This window comes from Nycticebus coucang, chromosome 1, assembly GCF_027406575.1.
Source record: "Nycticebus coucang isolate mNycCou1 chromosome 1, mNycCou1.pri, whole genome shotgun sequence".
Classification (NCBI taxonomy): Eukaryota; Metazoa; Chordata; class Mammalia; order Primates; family Lorisidae; genus Nycticebus; species Nycticebus coucang.
In genome coordinates, this window is record NC_069780.1 from 16465180 (window position 1) to 16481910 (window position 16731).

The 16731-nt window shown below is 44.1% G+C and overlaps 1 protein-coding gene across 3 annotated transcripts in view; it reads left to right on the plus strand.

Moving 5' to 3' along the window:
- The first annotated feature begins 3020 nt into the window (after nt 1–3020).
- The window catches only part of AFF1 (ALF transcription elongation factor 1), a 204708-nt gene continuing 190997 nt past the window's right edge, over nt 3021–16731 (plus strand). Inside the window, exons 1-2 of one of the 3 annotated variants that reach the window (XM_053601835.1) lie at nt 3021–3246; nt 16645–16718. In XM_053601835.1, the coding sequence (XP_053457810.1) occupies nt 16681–16718 (38 nt within the window). In that variant the 5' untranslated portion in view covers nt 3021–3246; nt 16645–16680. Of the gene's footprint in view, nt 3247–16644; nt 16719–16731 lie in introns of those variants that run through there. The other 2 variants (XM_053601746.1, XM_053602087.1) reach the window with 2 other exon arrangements.

Genomic DNA, 16731 nt, shown 5'->3' on the forward strand with positions numbered 1-16731 from the left:
CCCGGTCTCTAAAGATAGCCGGCTGTTGTGGCGGGCGCCTGTGGTCCCAGCTACTCGGGAGGCTGAGGCTTGAGAATCGCTTGAGCTCAAGAGTTGGAGGTTGTGACGTCACACCCTCCACCCAGCGCGCGCCAAACCGAGACTCTATTAAAAAAAAAAAAAAATCACTGGAATGGCTATTGCACTTTTTTATTATAAGAAAATTATTATTACTGTTATTTTTGAGGCAGAGTCCCATTATGTCGCCCTCAGTAGAGTGCTGTGGGGTCACAGCTCACAGCAACCTTCAACTCCTGGGCTTAAGCGATTCTCTTGCCTCCGCCTTCCAAGTAGCTGGGACTACAGGCGCCCGCCACAACGCCCGGCTATGTTTTTTTGTTGTAGTTGTTGCAGTTGTAATTGTTGTTTAGCTGGCCAGGGCGGGTTCAAACCCGCCAGCCTCAGTGCATGCGGTCGGTGCTGTAATTACTGTGCTACGGGTGCCGAGTCAAGAAAATTAATATTGATTTCAGAGTTTTGGTTTTTTTTTGTTTGTTTGTTTTTTGCTGGGGCTGGGTATGAACCTGCCACCTCTGGCATATGGGGCCGGCGCCCTACCCCTTTGAACCTGTCACCATTCAGGAAATAAATCAATAGAAGTGTTCACTGGAATAACTATTTTTTATTTATTTATTTATTTATTTTTTGAGGTAGAGTCTCATTATGTTGCCCTCGGTAGAGTGATATGGCGTCGCAGCTGACAGCAACCTCCAGCTCTTGGGCTTAGGCAATTCCCTTGCCTCAGCCTCCCTAGTAGTTGGGACTACAGGCGCCCACCACAATGCCCAGCTATTTTCTTGTTGCAGTTTGGGCGGGGATGGGTTCGAACCCCCCACCCTCAGTATATGGGGCCGGCGCCTTACTCACTGAGCTACAGGCACCGCCCACAATTTTTAATTTTTTAATTTACTTTCTTGTTTTTGCCACCACACTGGAATCTCATGACAACAGGAGGCTTGCCTTTGTCATTGGTATGACCCATCACCTAGCATATTGTCTAAAGAATATTCATATACATGGAATGGACTACTTCCTGAATCAAAGCTAAATCCTCTTCAAAAATTTCCACAATTGGGCAGCGCCTGTGGCTCAGTGATTAGGGCGCCGGCCCCATATACCGAGGGCAGCGTGTTCGAACCCGGCCCCCGCCAAACTGCAACAAAAAAATAGCAGGGCTTTGTGGCGGGCGCCTGTAGTCCCTTCTAGGGTGAGGCAAGAGAATCACCAAAGTCCAAGAGCTGGAGGTTGCTGGGAGCTGTGACGCCACGGAACTCTACCGAGGGCGATAAAGTGAGACTCTGTCTCCAAAAAAAAAAAAAAAGGGGTGGCGCCTGTGGCTCAGTGAGTAGGGCGCCGGCCCCATATGCCGAGGGTGGCGGGTTCAAACCCAGCCCCGGCCAAACTGCAAAAAAAAAAAAAATTTCCACAATTGTATCCCTCAACTGCAAAGGCAGGAAAAGTACAATTATCAAACTTCCAGTGTCACCATCATTTATGAAGTTGACTACAGTTTGAAGAACATTTCAGGAGGTGCTGTGGAATGATACAGAAAGAATATAAAAAAGGGAAATGTTTCAGATATCAGTAAAAAAAAACTTTTAAATTATAAAATATTACTATGCTTATACTTTTACAAAGAAATGTGTGTCATACAGTAAAAAGGTTAAAGTATTTGTTATTGATTAGCATAGTGTCTGTTAGAAACCTATGAGAAGTTCACAGACAGCTGTCATAGCCGACTCTTCCCACCCTGCTCAGGGAGGAGGTAAGCTTTCATCTCGAGACACCACTGAGTTCATCAGGGACACTTTAATTACTTTAGCTGTTAAGGGTACTCTAATCCCCCACGGGAGCAGAGGGAGTAAGGACAAGAGTCATATTTTGGAAAACAATCCATTGGGAAATAAGTAGCCCAGGGTTTAATTTGGAAATGCAAATATCTATCGATCAAATTTTCAGTTATGTGGACAATAAAGGGCAAGATTAAGTAGCGGCCAAAAAAAAAAAAGAAAAAAAATTAAAAAGGAAAGACCGCAGAGGGCACAAAGAAGGGGCTTATTTTCATACATTATATTAGTTTACATTACTTGTATTTAAGTAAAGTGACTCTCTTCACTCAAATAATTTCACCCATTTTATACCATAAGATACCGAGAGAAAAAAAAATCCCATCTAGGCCATTTGATGTAATCTTTCTGCGTCTCTTTGAGGAAGGAAAGTACCGTAAGGTAAGGACCGCTTGCTGCTTTCCTTGGTGTGTTCCTAGCAGGAATCAGGCAGCAACTAGAATTAGGTTTCCCCTTCTTCTTTCGGCTCTGTCTGCCACAGCCACCTATACCCGTTAGAATTTTCTAGGATTGGGTTGGTGGAGGGCAAAAACCTGGAGGCTGGATTCGGAAGACGGTTTCCGGTGCCGCTTTGTAGCTTGTGACATTTAATACATGTTTTTTAGCGCTTCGGTTTCGTTATTTGGGAAATGGGAACAATATATCTGTTTTATAAGGGTGTTGTGAAGATGAAACGGGCCTGTGTGTGAAAAGCCCTTTATAAACTGTAAACCGCTCCCCAGATGTTAGTTATTATCTTCTTTAAAGGGCACAGAATTTGTTTCAATTGTGTAGGAGACTGCAAAACGGCTCCTTGACACTTGTAGTCAGAACTTGACCCTGAGCTTAATCTCGCTGTAAAGCGAAAGGATTCTTGCGCCCCACAGCAGCCTGGGGCAGGGTCACCCGCGAGGCCGGGGCGGTCACTGCCATATTCCATCCTGAGCCGCTGCTCCCCCACAGTCCTCCTACCAGTCTCCTGGGAAAGCCGCGACGTTCCTCGCCATTTGGGTGGCGCCAGCTAGAGGGCGTGGGCCGGGGAGGAACAGGGTCCAGCGTCTCGGGGGTGGGAGGGGCGGGCCAGAGGGCGGGGCCTCCAGCGGGGGCGTGGTCTCGGCCTCCCCGCGTCTAGGGCGGCCGGCGCGCTGAGCTTGCGAACCAGCAAGCGAGCAGAGAGCGAGCGCGCCCCCTGCGCACTCGTCCGCCGCCTGTGCGGGTCGCGGGCTGAGCTGCACTCTGTTCCCGCGGCTACTGAGCTGAGCCTCGGCAAGACGCAAGCCCCTGCTCTGTCCGTACGCACTCCCCTTCTCCACCTCAACAGGTCAGGGAAAGGCTGAGGTGACGAGGGCGCACGACCCGGGACGGGAGGAAGGTCTGGAAGGTAAGCGGATCCCTGCGCCCCCAGGTGGGGGTCGTCCGCCGGGCTCCCCACGCGCAGCTGCGGACTTCTCGGAAGCGGCGGCTCTCCCCGCCTCGCTGCGGGCTTCCCAGCAGGCTGACTCAAATCCCTGGCGTCTCCACTTTTCCGGTGGGAACCTTCGGAGAGAATGGGTGAAGGAGACGCAGAGCTCGCGCCACCCCTACTTGCAATTCTGTGGCAGGTAGCGTCTAGGAAAACCGGGGACGGGAACACGGGTAGACACCCATTCTCTTCCCCCGCCCCCCTCAAGTGAAACATCTGCCCATGCGCCCCGCGTTTTGCGGAAAGATGTCCCGTTGTTGGAACCTGGTCCCCGAGTTGCGTAACGGAAGAGTCCCAGAAGTTTCTCAAGGGGTAAAAGCGGGGCTCTTTCTCTACCTCGAGACCCCTCCCCCATGCCTCTAGGAAAGGCAGATAGATGGGTGGTTCTAGTCCCATCCAGGGAGGTTGTGGGGGCGGCGTGTGGCGGTGGTCTTCAGATCCGTAGAGCGAGGGGGAAAGTTGGAGGCGCGTTCTGAGACTAGCTGCGAGGGCAGGGGAGAAGCGCATTCCCAACATGGTACTGGTTAATTTCTCCTGCTAGTATTTTTTTTCCTCGGGTGTCTGATCCTCTGTTGCTCTGCAAGCTCTATGAATGACGGTGCGAGGGTGGGAACCGACGCAGGGGTCCTCAAACTGCGGCCCGCGGGCCACATGAGGCGGTGTGATTGTATTTGTTCCCGTTTTGTTTTTTTATTTCAAAATAAGATATGTGCAGTGTGCATAGAAATTTGTTCATAGTTTTTTTTTTTTTAACTATAGTCTGGCCCTCCAATGGTCTGAGGGACAGTGAACTGGCCCCCTGTTTAAAAAGTTTGAGGACCCCTGAAGAGGAACTGGGAGTTGTTGTATGAATCGTGCATTTTCTCTTTGTAGTGATAGATACATTCATAAAGCTTGCGAGGGGCCTGAGCGTCATGATACTTTCCTGCAGTGTTTCTCTTCCGCGAGTTTCTCCTGCGCCTTCACCCCCAATCGTTATGCAAATTGTCCAGGAAGATCCTTGGCTTTGGAGGTGGAAATGTGTTGGGGGAAAGACTTTGCTGCCAGTGATTTGTTTTGTTTGAAGGGTGGAGTGGGGGTAATTTTAACGCTGTTGTTGCACGTTGTGGGGAACGTGACATTTAAAACCTTCGATGCGAAACCGGGAATTAAAGCGAAGACCCGGTGTTCCCTGGGACAGTTGAAAAGTGAGCAAAGCTCAGTAACTGAGGCACAGAGACATTAAGCGGAGGCTTCTGAGAGGTGTGGGGAAATTTTGCTTGTGCAAGATTGTTTCATAGCAAAATCAAGGAGAGTGTGTAGATGGTACGTGGAGGTGGGATATTTCTCTTAGACCTGCGTGGTGTCAGACCCTAGGAGGGATGAAAGCAGGAAAAGAAAGACTTTTGGACTCTAGAAGTCTAGTTTTCTCTGAGGCTTGAGAATACCTTGGCAAGGCCCCGTTTCAATGTTTACTTCCTCTGTCTAATGTATTTCCTTAGGTTACCTTTCATCTTTAGTGGAAAGGGTTTCATGAGTGGATATTCTGGAAATAGATTCACAGGAGAATTAAATTCTGGATGGTTTGCCTTTTTAAATTTGAAGGTGTTGTCTCTTGACAGTGTCGTAAAGAGTTGTATTTGAAGATAAATATGTAGAAAAGCAATGGCTAGAGCTAAAGGGTAATGATCCAAGGGAGTCTAGGAGGGAAAACAGGAGAGTAGACAAGTAATATGGCAAACTAGGAAAACCCATTTGAATTCCACTATTTGTAAGGAAAAAATGAACCAAGGAAAGAATTTGGGACAGATCTGGTGTCTTTGAGACAAGGCGGGATTGAAGAGTGGGACTTTGGGGGGAAAAATGAATTTAGATTTGGGTGCTGTTTTCTTTTTTTAGGTATAACTTACCAGCACGAGGAGGATGGGGATGTGGGACTTCAGGTATGTTGTGGTGAATTCTTTGCATTCCACCTGCAAGAAGAAAATGAATTGTTATATATTAAAATTAATGTATCTTATTCATTCACTGTAGCAACTGAATTTCTCTAGTCTTTGAATTTGTCATTTGCATAACTTCTGAACTTTGCAAAAATACAATTTTGAAGAATCACAATGTGTTGAATTAGAATACACAAGTCACACAGAGATCAAAAATTTATGGCAAAATAAAATCCAGGTCATTTTAAACATTGCTCTTTTCTAGAAAATGCACAACATGAATGCATTTTTTTGCCAGCAGAAGTCACTATTCCACTACCAGGTATTAAGAATATATCAGAACCAGTGGCTATCTCTCCTGTTTCCTATATACTTTAACTGAATCTTGCAGAGAGCTGATTGAGCTAAAAGTTACTTTTTCTCTTTCTTATTTATTATTATTTCTTTTTTTTGTGGAGACAGAGTCTCACTTTATGGCCCTCGGTAGAGTGCCGTGGCCTCACACAGCTCACAGCAACCTCCAACTCCTGGACTTAAGTGATTCTCTTGCCTCAGCCTCCCAAGTAGCTGGGACTACAGGCGCCCGCCACAACGCCTGGCTATTTTTTGGTTTTGCAGTTTTGCCGGGGGCGGGTTTGAACCCGCCACCCTCGGTGTATGGGGCCGGCGCCTTACAGACTGAGCCACAGGCGCCGCCCTCTCTTTCTTATTTTTTGAGACAGAGTCTCACTTTGTCACCCCTGATAGGGTGCTATGACGTCATAGCTCACAGCAACCTCAGACTCTTGGGCTCATGCGATTTTCTTGCTTCAGCCTCCCTAGTACCTGTGACTACAGGTGCCCACTGCAATGCTTTTTTTTTTTTTTTTGCAGTTTTGGCCTGGGCTGGGCTTGAACCCGCCACCCCCTGTATGTGGGGCCGGCGCCCTGCTCTTGAGCCACAGGTGCTGCCCTTTTTTTTATTTTTTTGAGAGGTGGGTTCTCCCTCTAGCTCAGGCTGGTGAACTCAGGCAATTCATCTGCCTTGGCCTCCCACCAGGGTGCTGGGATTACAGGTGTAGCCTCCATGCTCAGTCTTTTCTCTATCTTTTAAACTAAGATACTTGCCCAGTTGAATTTTGGGTTAAATTTGGATGAGACTATACAATTAAAATACGTAACTATGAGTTACATCTTTTATTAAACTTCTACAGATCACTTTAGTTGTGTGATTGTTCATTTGATGTTACATATTAGCTTTAAAGTTGAAAAGATTGATGAAAAATTAAACTTGTAAAAGGTGAATTTGTAGGCTAGATGCTGTGTCTCACGCCTGTAATCTCAGCACTCTGGGAGGCTGGTGTGGGGAGATCCCTTGAGCTCAAGAGTTTAAGACCAGCCTGAGCAAGAGGGAAACAGGTCTATACTAATATTAGAAAAATGAGCCAGGTACTTGGGAGGCTGAGGCAGGAAGATCACTTGAGCCCAGGAGTTTGAGGTTCCAGTGAGCTAGGCTGATGCCATGGCACTCTAGTCTGGGCAACAAAGTGAGACTCTGTCTCCAAAAAAAAGAAAAAAAAAAGGCAAACTTGTTTTCAGTATTTTTGAAAAGCAAGTGGAAGGGTGAGGTGGCTCACACCTTTAATTGTAGCACTCTGGGAGGTTGAGGCAGGTGGATTGCTTGAGCTCATGAATTCAAGACCAGCCTGAGCAAAAATGAGACCCCGTCTCTACTAAAAATAGAAAAACTGAGGCAAGAGGATCGCTTAAGCCTGAGTTGGAGGTTGCTGTGAGCTATGACACCATGGCACTCTACCCAGGGTGACAGCTTAAGACTGTCTTAAAAAAAAAAAAGCAAGTGGAAGGAGTTTTATGCTCAACTCTGTAATTTGTGGTCTTTAATCAAGCAAATTTGCATAATCCCTTATGAAGTTAGTTGAATGTTAAAATTCCAGATCTTGAGGGAGCCTTTTGCTTTCACTTTTCAAAAAATAAAGCTAATTTATATATAAATATTCCCATTAGTATAAGAGCTACACAGAGGACAGTATACCCTGCCGATGTCTCTTTTAAGGTATGATAACATAGCTGGGATTTTCTCCTTACTATTAAAGCCCTGCATTGAAAGCTGCCCTTGAACTTAATTCATTTGCTCTCAGATACTGTCTGTTGAATCTAAAAGCTCAAAGTTCCTTTATTTCAAGGCTCACTTTCAGGAGATTGAAAAAGTATGTTGGAGAGAGTACAAATTAGGGAACTGCATTTACCATAAATATACAAAGTTTTATAAATAAATTATGTTTTCCTCATTAAATTATAAATTCAACAATTGTTTCTCTTCCTAAATGACATTTAATTGGAAATGGCTTTCTAGTCATCTCTCCTTTTGAATACAGTAGTAGCTCATTTAATATTATTGATTTGAGCCTAAGATTTTATTCAAATCGAGTACATAAACCTTGTTCTACCACAGTGTGGAAATAAATGTAAAATGTATGGTTCTTTGTAGGTACACGTCTTTATTCTTGAGTAATTGTGTGGATGTGCACAACAGATTCTTGTAGTCTTGATGCCATGAGATGCCAAGGCCGTCAAGGTTGCTAAGGGGAGTTTCTGTCTCATGCCTTAGGACAGAACTCCTTCAGTCATTCTCCAGGGGAAAGAAAATCAGCTGATTTTCTTAAATTATCTGGCCCATTTTAAACATGACTAAGTAGTTTTTGCTAGAGTGACTTTTTCCTATTAAAAGACTGAGGTTATTGTGACAAGTAGTGCCTGCAGGAATCAATTACATCATTATTATAATATCTCATTTTCATTTCTATTGTCTCACAAGTATTGAGCATAGTCTATGTACCAGACAGTACTCTAAATATTGGAGAGAAAATGTGATGATATTATGATCAAGAAGAGAAAGGGCCCATGTGGGTGGAGTTTATATTAATACTTTACTGTTTACCAGCAGCTTTACCAAGACATATTATTTAAGCCTAATTGCAGGTCTAAAGCTGGAGTTCATTCTCCATTTTAAAATCAGGAAATTGAGTTGAAGAAGTTAAGTGACTTGACGCTGTGACTCAAAGCCTGGTGCCCTTTCTACTATGGTACACTGTGTTGGCTATGTTGATATGTGGTTTCCTGTTTTTCAAGAATTACAGCTTGACTCTAAAATATAAATAGTTTCTCTTTGGCTAAGTAATTCTTCCTGATCATTATGGAAATAGAAAAGCAAGTATTTTCATTTAGAATTCTGGACATATATTTGTGCTTCCTAAGGAAAATATAGATAATTTAACATTTTAATTATTTGCATTGGATAAGTATTGATTCTTCCTAAAAATTAAATTCAAGTCCTTATAACCTGGTTCCCTTAGTGTCATGAAAGTTCAGTTTATAAACTTTTGACAGCATATCCTGGGGTAATACGGGGTATACCCATTCAATCTTACAGAGACAGTGAATATATGCAGTGTAGCATTAGAAATTTTCGTATTTATAAATGTACATCACAATCTCCTGGAGGCCTTATTAAAACCTGAAAGTGCTACCCTGTCCTCAGAGCAGCACCAAGTTTCTAGTCCAATAGGTCTTGGGTAGTGACCTCAAATTTGCATTTGTAAGATGTTCACAGGTGATACTGCTGCTATTTCTGAAACCACATTTTGAGAACCACTGCAGTGTAGCAGAGAGTATTAAAAAGGTTTCTGAACCAGACAGCTTGGGTTTGAATCTTGGCTATGCCACCTATTAATACTTGCTTCTAGACTTAAGACAAATTACTTAACTTCTCAAGAATGGTGAGGGTGAGATTTTGCTAACAAGCTAACCTGACAGAATCGGTGGACTCCTGAGTTAGAGAGGAGTGACTTTGTCACTCGTCGTAACAGCTGTAGCCAGAGTATCAACATTTTCTTAGACTGATTTCCTAAGCCAGCTTTCCAAAAGGCGATGTGAAGAGAGCCAGGTGACACCTGCAAACAATTTACCCATGGCTCTGTGGCATGTGTGTGGGTAATGTACCCCAGTGGGTTTCATTAGAGGAGAGGGATCCTGAGTTTAGGGAATCTCAGTCTTTTATAATTGCAAGCATGGTGCTCTTCACAGGAGACCTTGTCTTGATTGTACTGCATAGTAAACATGGTGGTCATAGTTCCGGATGGTAACGGTCTGTTTTCCAAGGCTGTTCAGCAAACATCCTTAAAGACACTCTGAACGAAGGTGGTTGGTGCCTCTGCTTGTATAACACGGAGATGTGCCTCCATTTCATGGGTAAATTAAATTGTCTCCCTGAGTTTTCCATTCCTCAGTTTTCTCCCTTATGAAATGGAGTAAACAACGCAGTAGCATCACCCTTACTGAGAAGTTGAATTGAAGGTACTAGGAGCAGCGCATAATAAGTGCTGTGTAAATGTCCTTTGTTATTATTCCTGGAGGAAGAAATTGATTGTGTTCCCTTTTTTAAAATAGTAAATATTGCCTTATGAAAGAATTGCTTTGAGTAAATTGTAACCTTTCAGTTTGTTCCAAGAAACTTTTAATGGGTCCAAATTCTAAGATGGGGATTATGCATCATATGGTATTTTACCGGCCCATGGGAAATGCGGCAGAGACATTTCCTAACAATGTTCACGTGCTTGTCCGTGTTTCTCAACCTCTTCATCGTTATTCAGAATCATGTGACTAAGTCTGCCCAGGGACACTAACATGTCACTTCACTTCTGAAGGCTTTTTTTTTTTTTTTTGAGACAAGAGTCTCATTTTGTCAGGCGGTACCTGTGGCTCAGTGACTAGGGTGCCGGCCCCATATACTGAGGGTGGAGGGTTCGAACCCGGCTCTGGCCACACTGCAACAAAAAATAGCCGGGTATTGTGGCAGGCACCTATAGTCCCAACTACTTGGGAGGCTAAGGCAGGAGAATCGCCTAAGCCCAGGAGTTGGAGGTTGCTGTGAGCTATGATTCTACGGCACTCTACCAAGGACAATAAGTGAAACTCTATTTCTAAAAAAAAAAAAAGTCTCATTTTGTTGCTCTCAGTAGAGTGCCTTGGCATCACAGCTCACAGCAACCTCTAACTCTTGGGCTCAAGCAATTCACTTGCCTTAGCCTCCCAAGTAGTTGTGACTATAGGCGCCCGCCATAGTACCCAGCTATTTTTTTTTTTTGTAGAGACAGAGTCTCACTTTAGGCCCTCGGTAGAGTGCCATGGCATCACACAGCTCACAGCAACCTCCAACTCCTGGGCTTAGGCGATTCTCTTGCCTCAGCCTCCCGAGTAGCTGGGACTACAGGCACCCGCCACAGTGCTCGGCTATTTTTTGGTTGCAGTTCAGCCGGGGCTGGGTTTGAACCCGCCACCCTCGGTATATGGGGCTGGCGCCCTACGCACTGAGCCACAGGTGCCGCCCGTAGCCAGCTATTTTTAGAGATGGGGTCTCACTCTGGCTCAGGCTGGTCTGGAACCTGTGAGCTCAGGTAATCCACGCGCCTCGGCCTCACAGAGTGCTGGGATTACAGGCATGAGCCACCGCACCCAGCCTCAGTTCTGAAGCATTTAAGTGGCTATTGTAAGACCTTCCAACAGCTTGAGTATCTCAGAGTAGAGCAAATCTCCTCACCCTTCTCCCTACACAACATATCAATATACAATAGATGTAAAGATTAAAGCATGAAAAAAAGCCCTTGTTCTGTCAAGCCACTAAGATTTGGTGATTTGCCACTATAAGCATACACAGCTATTCTAACTATATTCCAGAATCTGTAAGGCTTGCCTACCATGGAGAAGGTGACGGCCATTTATTTATTTATTTTTTGAGACAGAGTCTCACTATGTCATCCTTAGTAGAGTGCCGTGATGTCACAGCTCACAGCTTGGTGGAGATTGTGATCTGCTTGGGGTAGAGTTCTGGAGAATCAGAGTGAAATAGTGTGTGACCCCTGACTCACCCTTGACACATTGCTTGTTACCAAGAGATTGTTATTCCTGGAAGGTGTGTGTGGGTAAAGAAGTAGAGATGAAGAGCTGACAAATCCAAGGGTCCTCTGGACAAAGTCATATTTCTCTCTTTTTTTTTTTTGAGACAGAATCTCACTTTGTTGCCCTCTGTAGAGTGCTGAGGCGTCACAGCTCACAGCATCCTCCAACTCTTGGGCTTAAGTGATTCTCTTGCCTCAGCTTCCCAAGTAGCTGGGACTACAGGCACCCACCACAATACCCGGCTATTTTTTGTTGCAATTCTCATTGTTGTTTTAGCTGGCTGGGTTTGAACCCGCCACCCTTGGTATATGGGGCTGACACCCTACCCACTGAGCCACAGGCGCCACCCCAAAGTAATATTTCTTAAATATTCCTTTTTGGGGCTTGGCACCCCTAGCTCATTCCTTTAGCTCAGTGAGTAGGGCTGGCCACATACACCAAAGCTGGTGGGTTTGAGCCCAGCCCAGGCCTGCTGAACAATGATGTAGTCCCAGCCGCTTGGGAGGCTGAGGCAAGAGAATCGCTTAAAGCCCAAGAGTTTGAGGTTGCTGTGAGCTGTGACGCCATGGCACTCAATCGAGGGTGACACAGTGAGACTCTGTCTCAAAAAAAAAAAAAATCCTTTTTGGAAACAGGGTCCTGGGGTTTTGAGACTTACTAGCTCTGTCCAGTTGAAAGCTTTTCTAATGTGTGGACTCTGCCAAGCACATGGTTGGTTGACTAAATAAAAAATAACTAGAACAACAACTATTACCATTTATTGAGTGTTACCTTGAGCTATTTATGCTAAAAATCTGACAAACGTACATAACCTGAGAACAACCCCATGGAGCCCCATGATACTGAGAAAGCTGAGGCCTTAGAGAAGAACAGTCATTTTCTTGATGTCTCCAGCCTTCTCGAAAGGCTCCTGAGAAGCAGGTTTCCCCAGAATGTGCTAAGTTTTGGCAGCACTTAATGACAAGAACAGAATATCTGAAAACATCTTAGATGATCTTTCTCCTTTTTCTTTCCCTCTCTGTATGTGCTATGTGGTAGGAGTGTCATACAGTTTTATAGATAAGTGTGTGTGTATGTACATACATATGTATATACATGTTCAGTGCACACTTCAGTTGTTTTACCTGCTATTTGATATACATGACATTTTAATTGCTGAATAAGTTTGGAAGGCATGAGAATAGAAGGACCATAGCGGGGTGGACTTGGCAGGGTGCATTCCTAAATGAAATATAATCGGCATTACCCACATAAAATTTAATGTGGGTATTGCTGACTTAAATAATAACAGAAGCCTATGATGTGTCAGTGTCCTAGGCATTTTAGAGAGGTGATATAATTTACAGTTTTCAGTAACTCTGTAAGGTGGGGAGTTGTCCATTTTATAGGTGGTAGCACCGAGGCTGTTAGAGCTCAATTTGCCCAAAGTTATAGAGCAGCTTACTTGGGCCCAGCTCATAGCACTACTCTTTTTTTTTGAGACGGAGCCTCAAGTTGTCACCCTGGGTAGAGTGCTCTGGTGTCACAGCTCACAGCAACCTCCAACTCCTTGGCTTAAGCCATTCTCCTGCCTCTGCCTCCCAAGTAGCTGGGACTTACAGGTGCCTGCCACAACGCCTGGCTATTTGTTTTTTTTTTTTTTTGGTTGTGGCCATCATCATTGTTTGACAGGCCTGGGCTGGATTCGAACCAACCAGCTCAGGTGTATGTGGCTGGCACCTTAGCCACTTGAGCCATAGGTGCCAAGCCAACACTACTCTGTTTTTTTTTTTTTTTTTGTAGAGACAGAGTCTCACCTTGTCGCCCTTGGTAGAGTGCCATGGCGTCACACAGCTCACAGCAAGCTCCAACTCCAGGGCCCAGGCGATTCTCCTGCCTCAGCCTCCTGAGTAGCTGGGACCACAGGCGCCCGCCACAACGCCCGGCTATTTTTTTGTTGCAGTTTGGCGGGGGCCGGGTTTGAACCTGCCACCCTTGGTATATGGGTCTGGCGCCCTACTCACTGAGCCACAGGCACCGCCCCCACTACTCTGTTTTTAATAGGCCCAGGTTTGTATCTTCCCACTTTCTTTCTTTTTTTTTTTTTTTTTGAGACAGAGTCTCAGTCTGTCACTGTAGGTAGAGTGCCCTGGCATCATAGCTCACAGCAACCTCAAACTCCTGAGTTACAGCAATTCTCTTGCCTTAGCCTCCCCAGAAGCTGGAATTACAGGTGCCCATCACTACACCCATTTTTTTTTTTTTTTTTTTAGTAGAGTTGGGGTTTCACTTTTACTCAGAGTGGGTTTGAACTCGTGAGGTGTCAGGGAATCTACCTGCCTCGATTTCCAAGAATGCTAGGATTATAGGCGGGAACCACCTTTCTGGCTTCCCCACTTTCTTAATGGGAGGATTTTTAACTGCCCTCCAGCCAGTTATTCCTTTTTTCCCCTCAATTTAATTTGGTGAAATTAATAGAGAAATGTATAAAAGCCTCAGGAAGACCTTATGATTACAGCATTTGTAGGTCAGTACATTTTTGAATATAAAGAAAAAATTAAAAATTAAATTTTATAAGGTAATAGATTCATAAAAGATTATAATGAAAGATTCATAGCATACAGAATAAAAGGTGAAAATGTCCCTGTTCTGGCTTTTTTACTCTCCAGAAAAGCTACTTTTTTTTTTTTTTTGAAATGAAGTACTTACTGCCAGTCACTGCAGCAAGAGTGTAGTGGTGTCATCACAGTTCACTGCATCCTCAAACTCCCAGGCTCAAGCAAGCCGTCCTCTTTCCTTAGCCTCCAGCGTAGCTGGGGGTGCTGGCATGTGCCACCATGCCTGGTTAATTTTTATATTTGTTGTAAAGATGGAGTCTTGATGTTAGGCTAGCAATAAAGTGAGACTTTGTCTCTTTAAAAAAAAAAGCATTTTCTTTTAAAACAAATTGGCTCACATTGTACATTTCATTCAGATCTTGTTTAGATAAGCTTATCTCATTCCTTCTGATGTTACATTGCATCTTGCTATGATACCTACATCTGTGATGGTATGTATTAGGTTGTTACTGGTTTTTCTTATTATTATAAACAGTTTTGTATTGCATGTATCTCCTGTACACATGGGACTGCTCCTTTTCTTTTTTTCCTATAAGGAAAAAAAGATATTCCTTTTAATATCTAAGGTATGTGTGTCTTTACTTACCACCTATTGTATGTAAGCGCAACAGGCCAAGAATTTGTCTTCTTTACTTTTTTTTTTTTTTGTAGAGACAGAGTCTCACATTGTCATCCTTAGTAGAGTGCCGTGGCGTCGCAGTTCACAGCAACCTCCAACTCCTGGGCTTAGGCGATTCTTTTGCCTCAGCCTCCCGAGTAGCTGGGACTACAGGAGCCCGCCACTACACCTGGCTATCTTCACTTTCTTTATTCTCAGTACGTGGCTTATGCAGATGTTCAGGAGAGATTTATTGGTTCCAGAATAAAAGAGCAAACAGGGGAACTCAGTACCCCTGTCTCAGATGTAGGTCCATCCACAGCCCAACCTATCCCTGTCCATATGGTTCTCACTCTCCACCTAACCTTTTGGGTTGCAGACAGCTTTTGAACATCTTCTTTGGGAGGGCCGTGTAGGAAGGTGCCACCAGGGGCTCTTCAGATGCCTTCTTCTTTTTTTTTAATTTAAATTAAAAAAAATTTTTTTTTTTTTGGAGACAGAGCCTCAAGCTGTCACCCTGGGTAGAATGCTATGGCTTCACAGCTGACAGCAATCTCGAACTCCTGAGCTTAAGCGATTCTCTTGCCCCAGCCTCCCAAGTAGCTGGTACTACAGGTGCCCACCACAACACCTGGACTTTTTTTTTTTTTTGGTTGTAGTTGTCATTGTTGTTTGGCAGGCCCAGGCTGGATTCGAACCTGCTAGCTCTGGTGTACGTGGCTGGCACCTTAGCCGCTTGAGCTACAGGCACCAAGCCATTCAGATGCCTTCTTAACAGAAGTGTTATGAAGAGCCAACATGAGTACAATACTGTTTAATCGATCATTTACTGTGTGCCAACTCTGCACATGGGAGAAAGTGAGAGCCTCAGAAGCAGGAGGGGAGGGGAAGGTTGTGGGTGAGGGCAGGGGAAGGTTGTGGGTGAGGGCAGGGTGTGGGGTAAAGAAAGGGGGTAGAGAAAGAGAGGGAGGAAGTGAACAAAGAAAGTGAGTTATAGTGAATGGGGAGGGCAGGGCGAAGAGTGGGGATGGGGCTGGAGAACGTGGGTGACTCTGAAACATAGTTGACCCTGAGGGACTTAGAGCTCTGCTAGTGTGTGAGTTTAACTAAAATATTTGCAACATCCTTGTTGCAATCTTTTGGAAAAGGAGATAGAATGGCAAATGGTATCTGCTAGTATGGAAACATTGTAGTTAGCAAGCCAGCAATGTAAATTTCATGTAGAGGGAGATGAAAGACCTTATCAGGACTGCTAAGGACTCTATTCAATGTTTCAGCTTGGCTGAAATTCTAACAGCCTCTTAAAATAACAGGCAAGTTAAAATGGTTACAAGTTTGATGCAGTTGTTTCTATATATATATCAAATAGTTTGTTAAATCTGTACTAAGATGATTTAGTAATATACCTTTGCCTTAAGGATGTTTGAAAAATAAAATAGAAACTAAGCAAGTTAGGGTAAGTGTAATAAGTTGATACTAGAGAGAGAAAAGGAAACAGCTGGTTATAGTGTTAACCGTAGAGACAGATCGTTTCTAGAGATACGCAAGATAGGACCAAGGCCATCTGCCCCTGATTGGGTAGTATTTTTTTTCTCTCTCTAAAATCCAGTACTGTTTTGAGGTAATGCTCAACCATTGGGCTTTTTGTTTTCTCTCTTTTTGTTAAATTAGGTAGCTTTTATGAGTGGAAGGGAAATCTTAAGGTTGGTTGTTACTGGGCCCCACAGAAATATCACGTTCTTAGGTGAAGATCTCCTGTGGCTAATCCTTTCTCTTGCGCACTGACATTCTTAGTTTTCTTCCTTTTAATTCTAGTGAGGATATTGACACAACCTGTGACCTCAGGCAACTTAAAACCAAATCTTTTTTTTTTTTTGTCTGTAAGATGGTGTTATAAGAATATCTATTTTGTAAGGAATTGTAATGAAATGTCACTTTTAAAAGGGCTTATTTAACAGAGGGCATGGCGCAAAGTAGACGCTAGGGAAATGTTACCTTTCCTTCTTGTGATGAACTTGAGCATATTTTTTCTTGCTGAAATGGCTTTGAGTTGCAGCCTCAAAATTAAAAGTGCATTTGGCCTTTGATAATATGCTAGCTGGTTTGTTCATACAACTTGGGAATTGTTGAAGAACTATTCTCTAATTCAAATGAGAACTTTGAATTCTGTCTCCATTGAGATTTCTCACAGGTTGTGTGAAGTTTATTTATGGGCTAACAATATTCACAGGCTGCTGTTCTCTTTCAGATGAGCGGACTTGCCTCCTTCCAGTGACTGGCAGCAATGGCGTTTACTGAAAGAGTGAACAGCAGTGGTAACAGGTAAGCACAGACT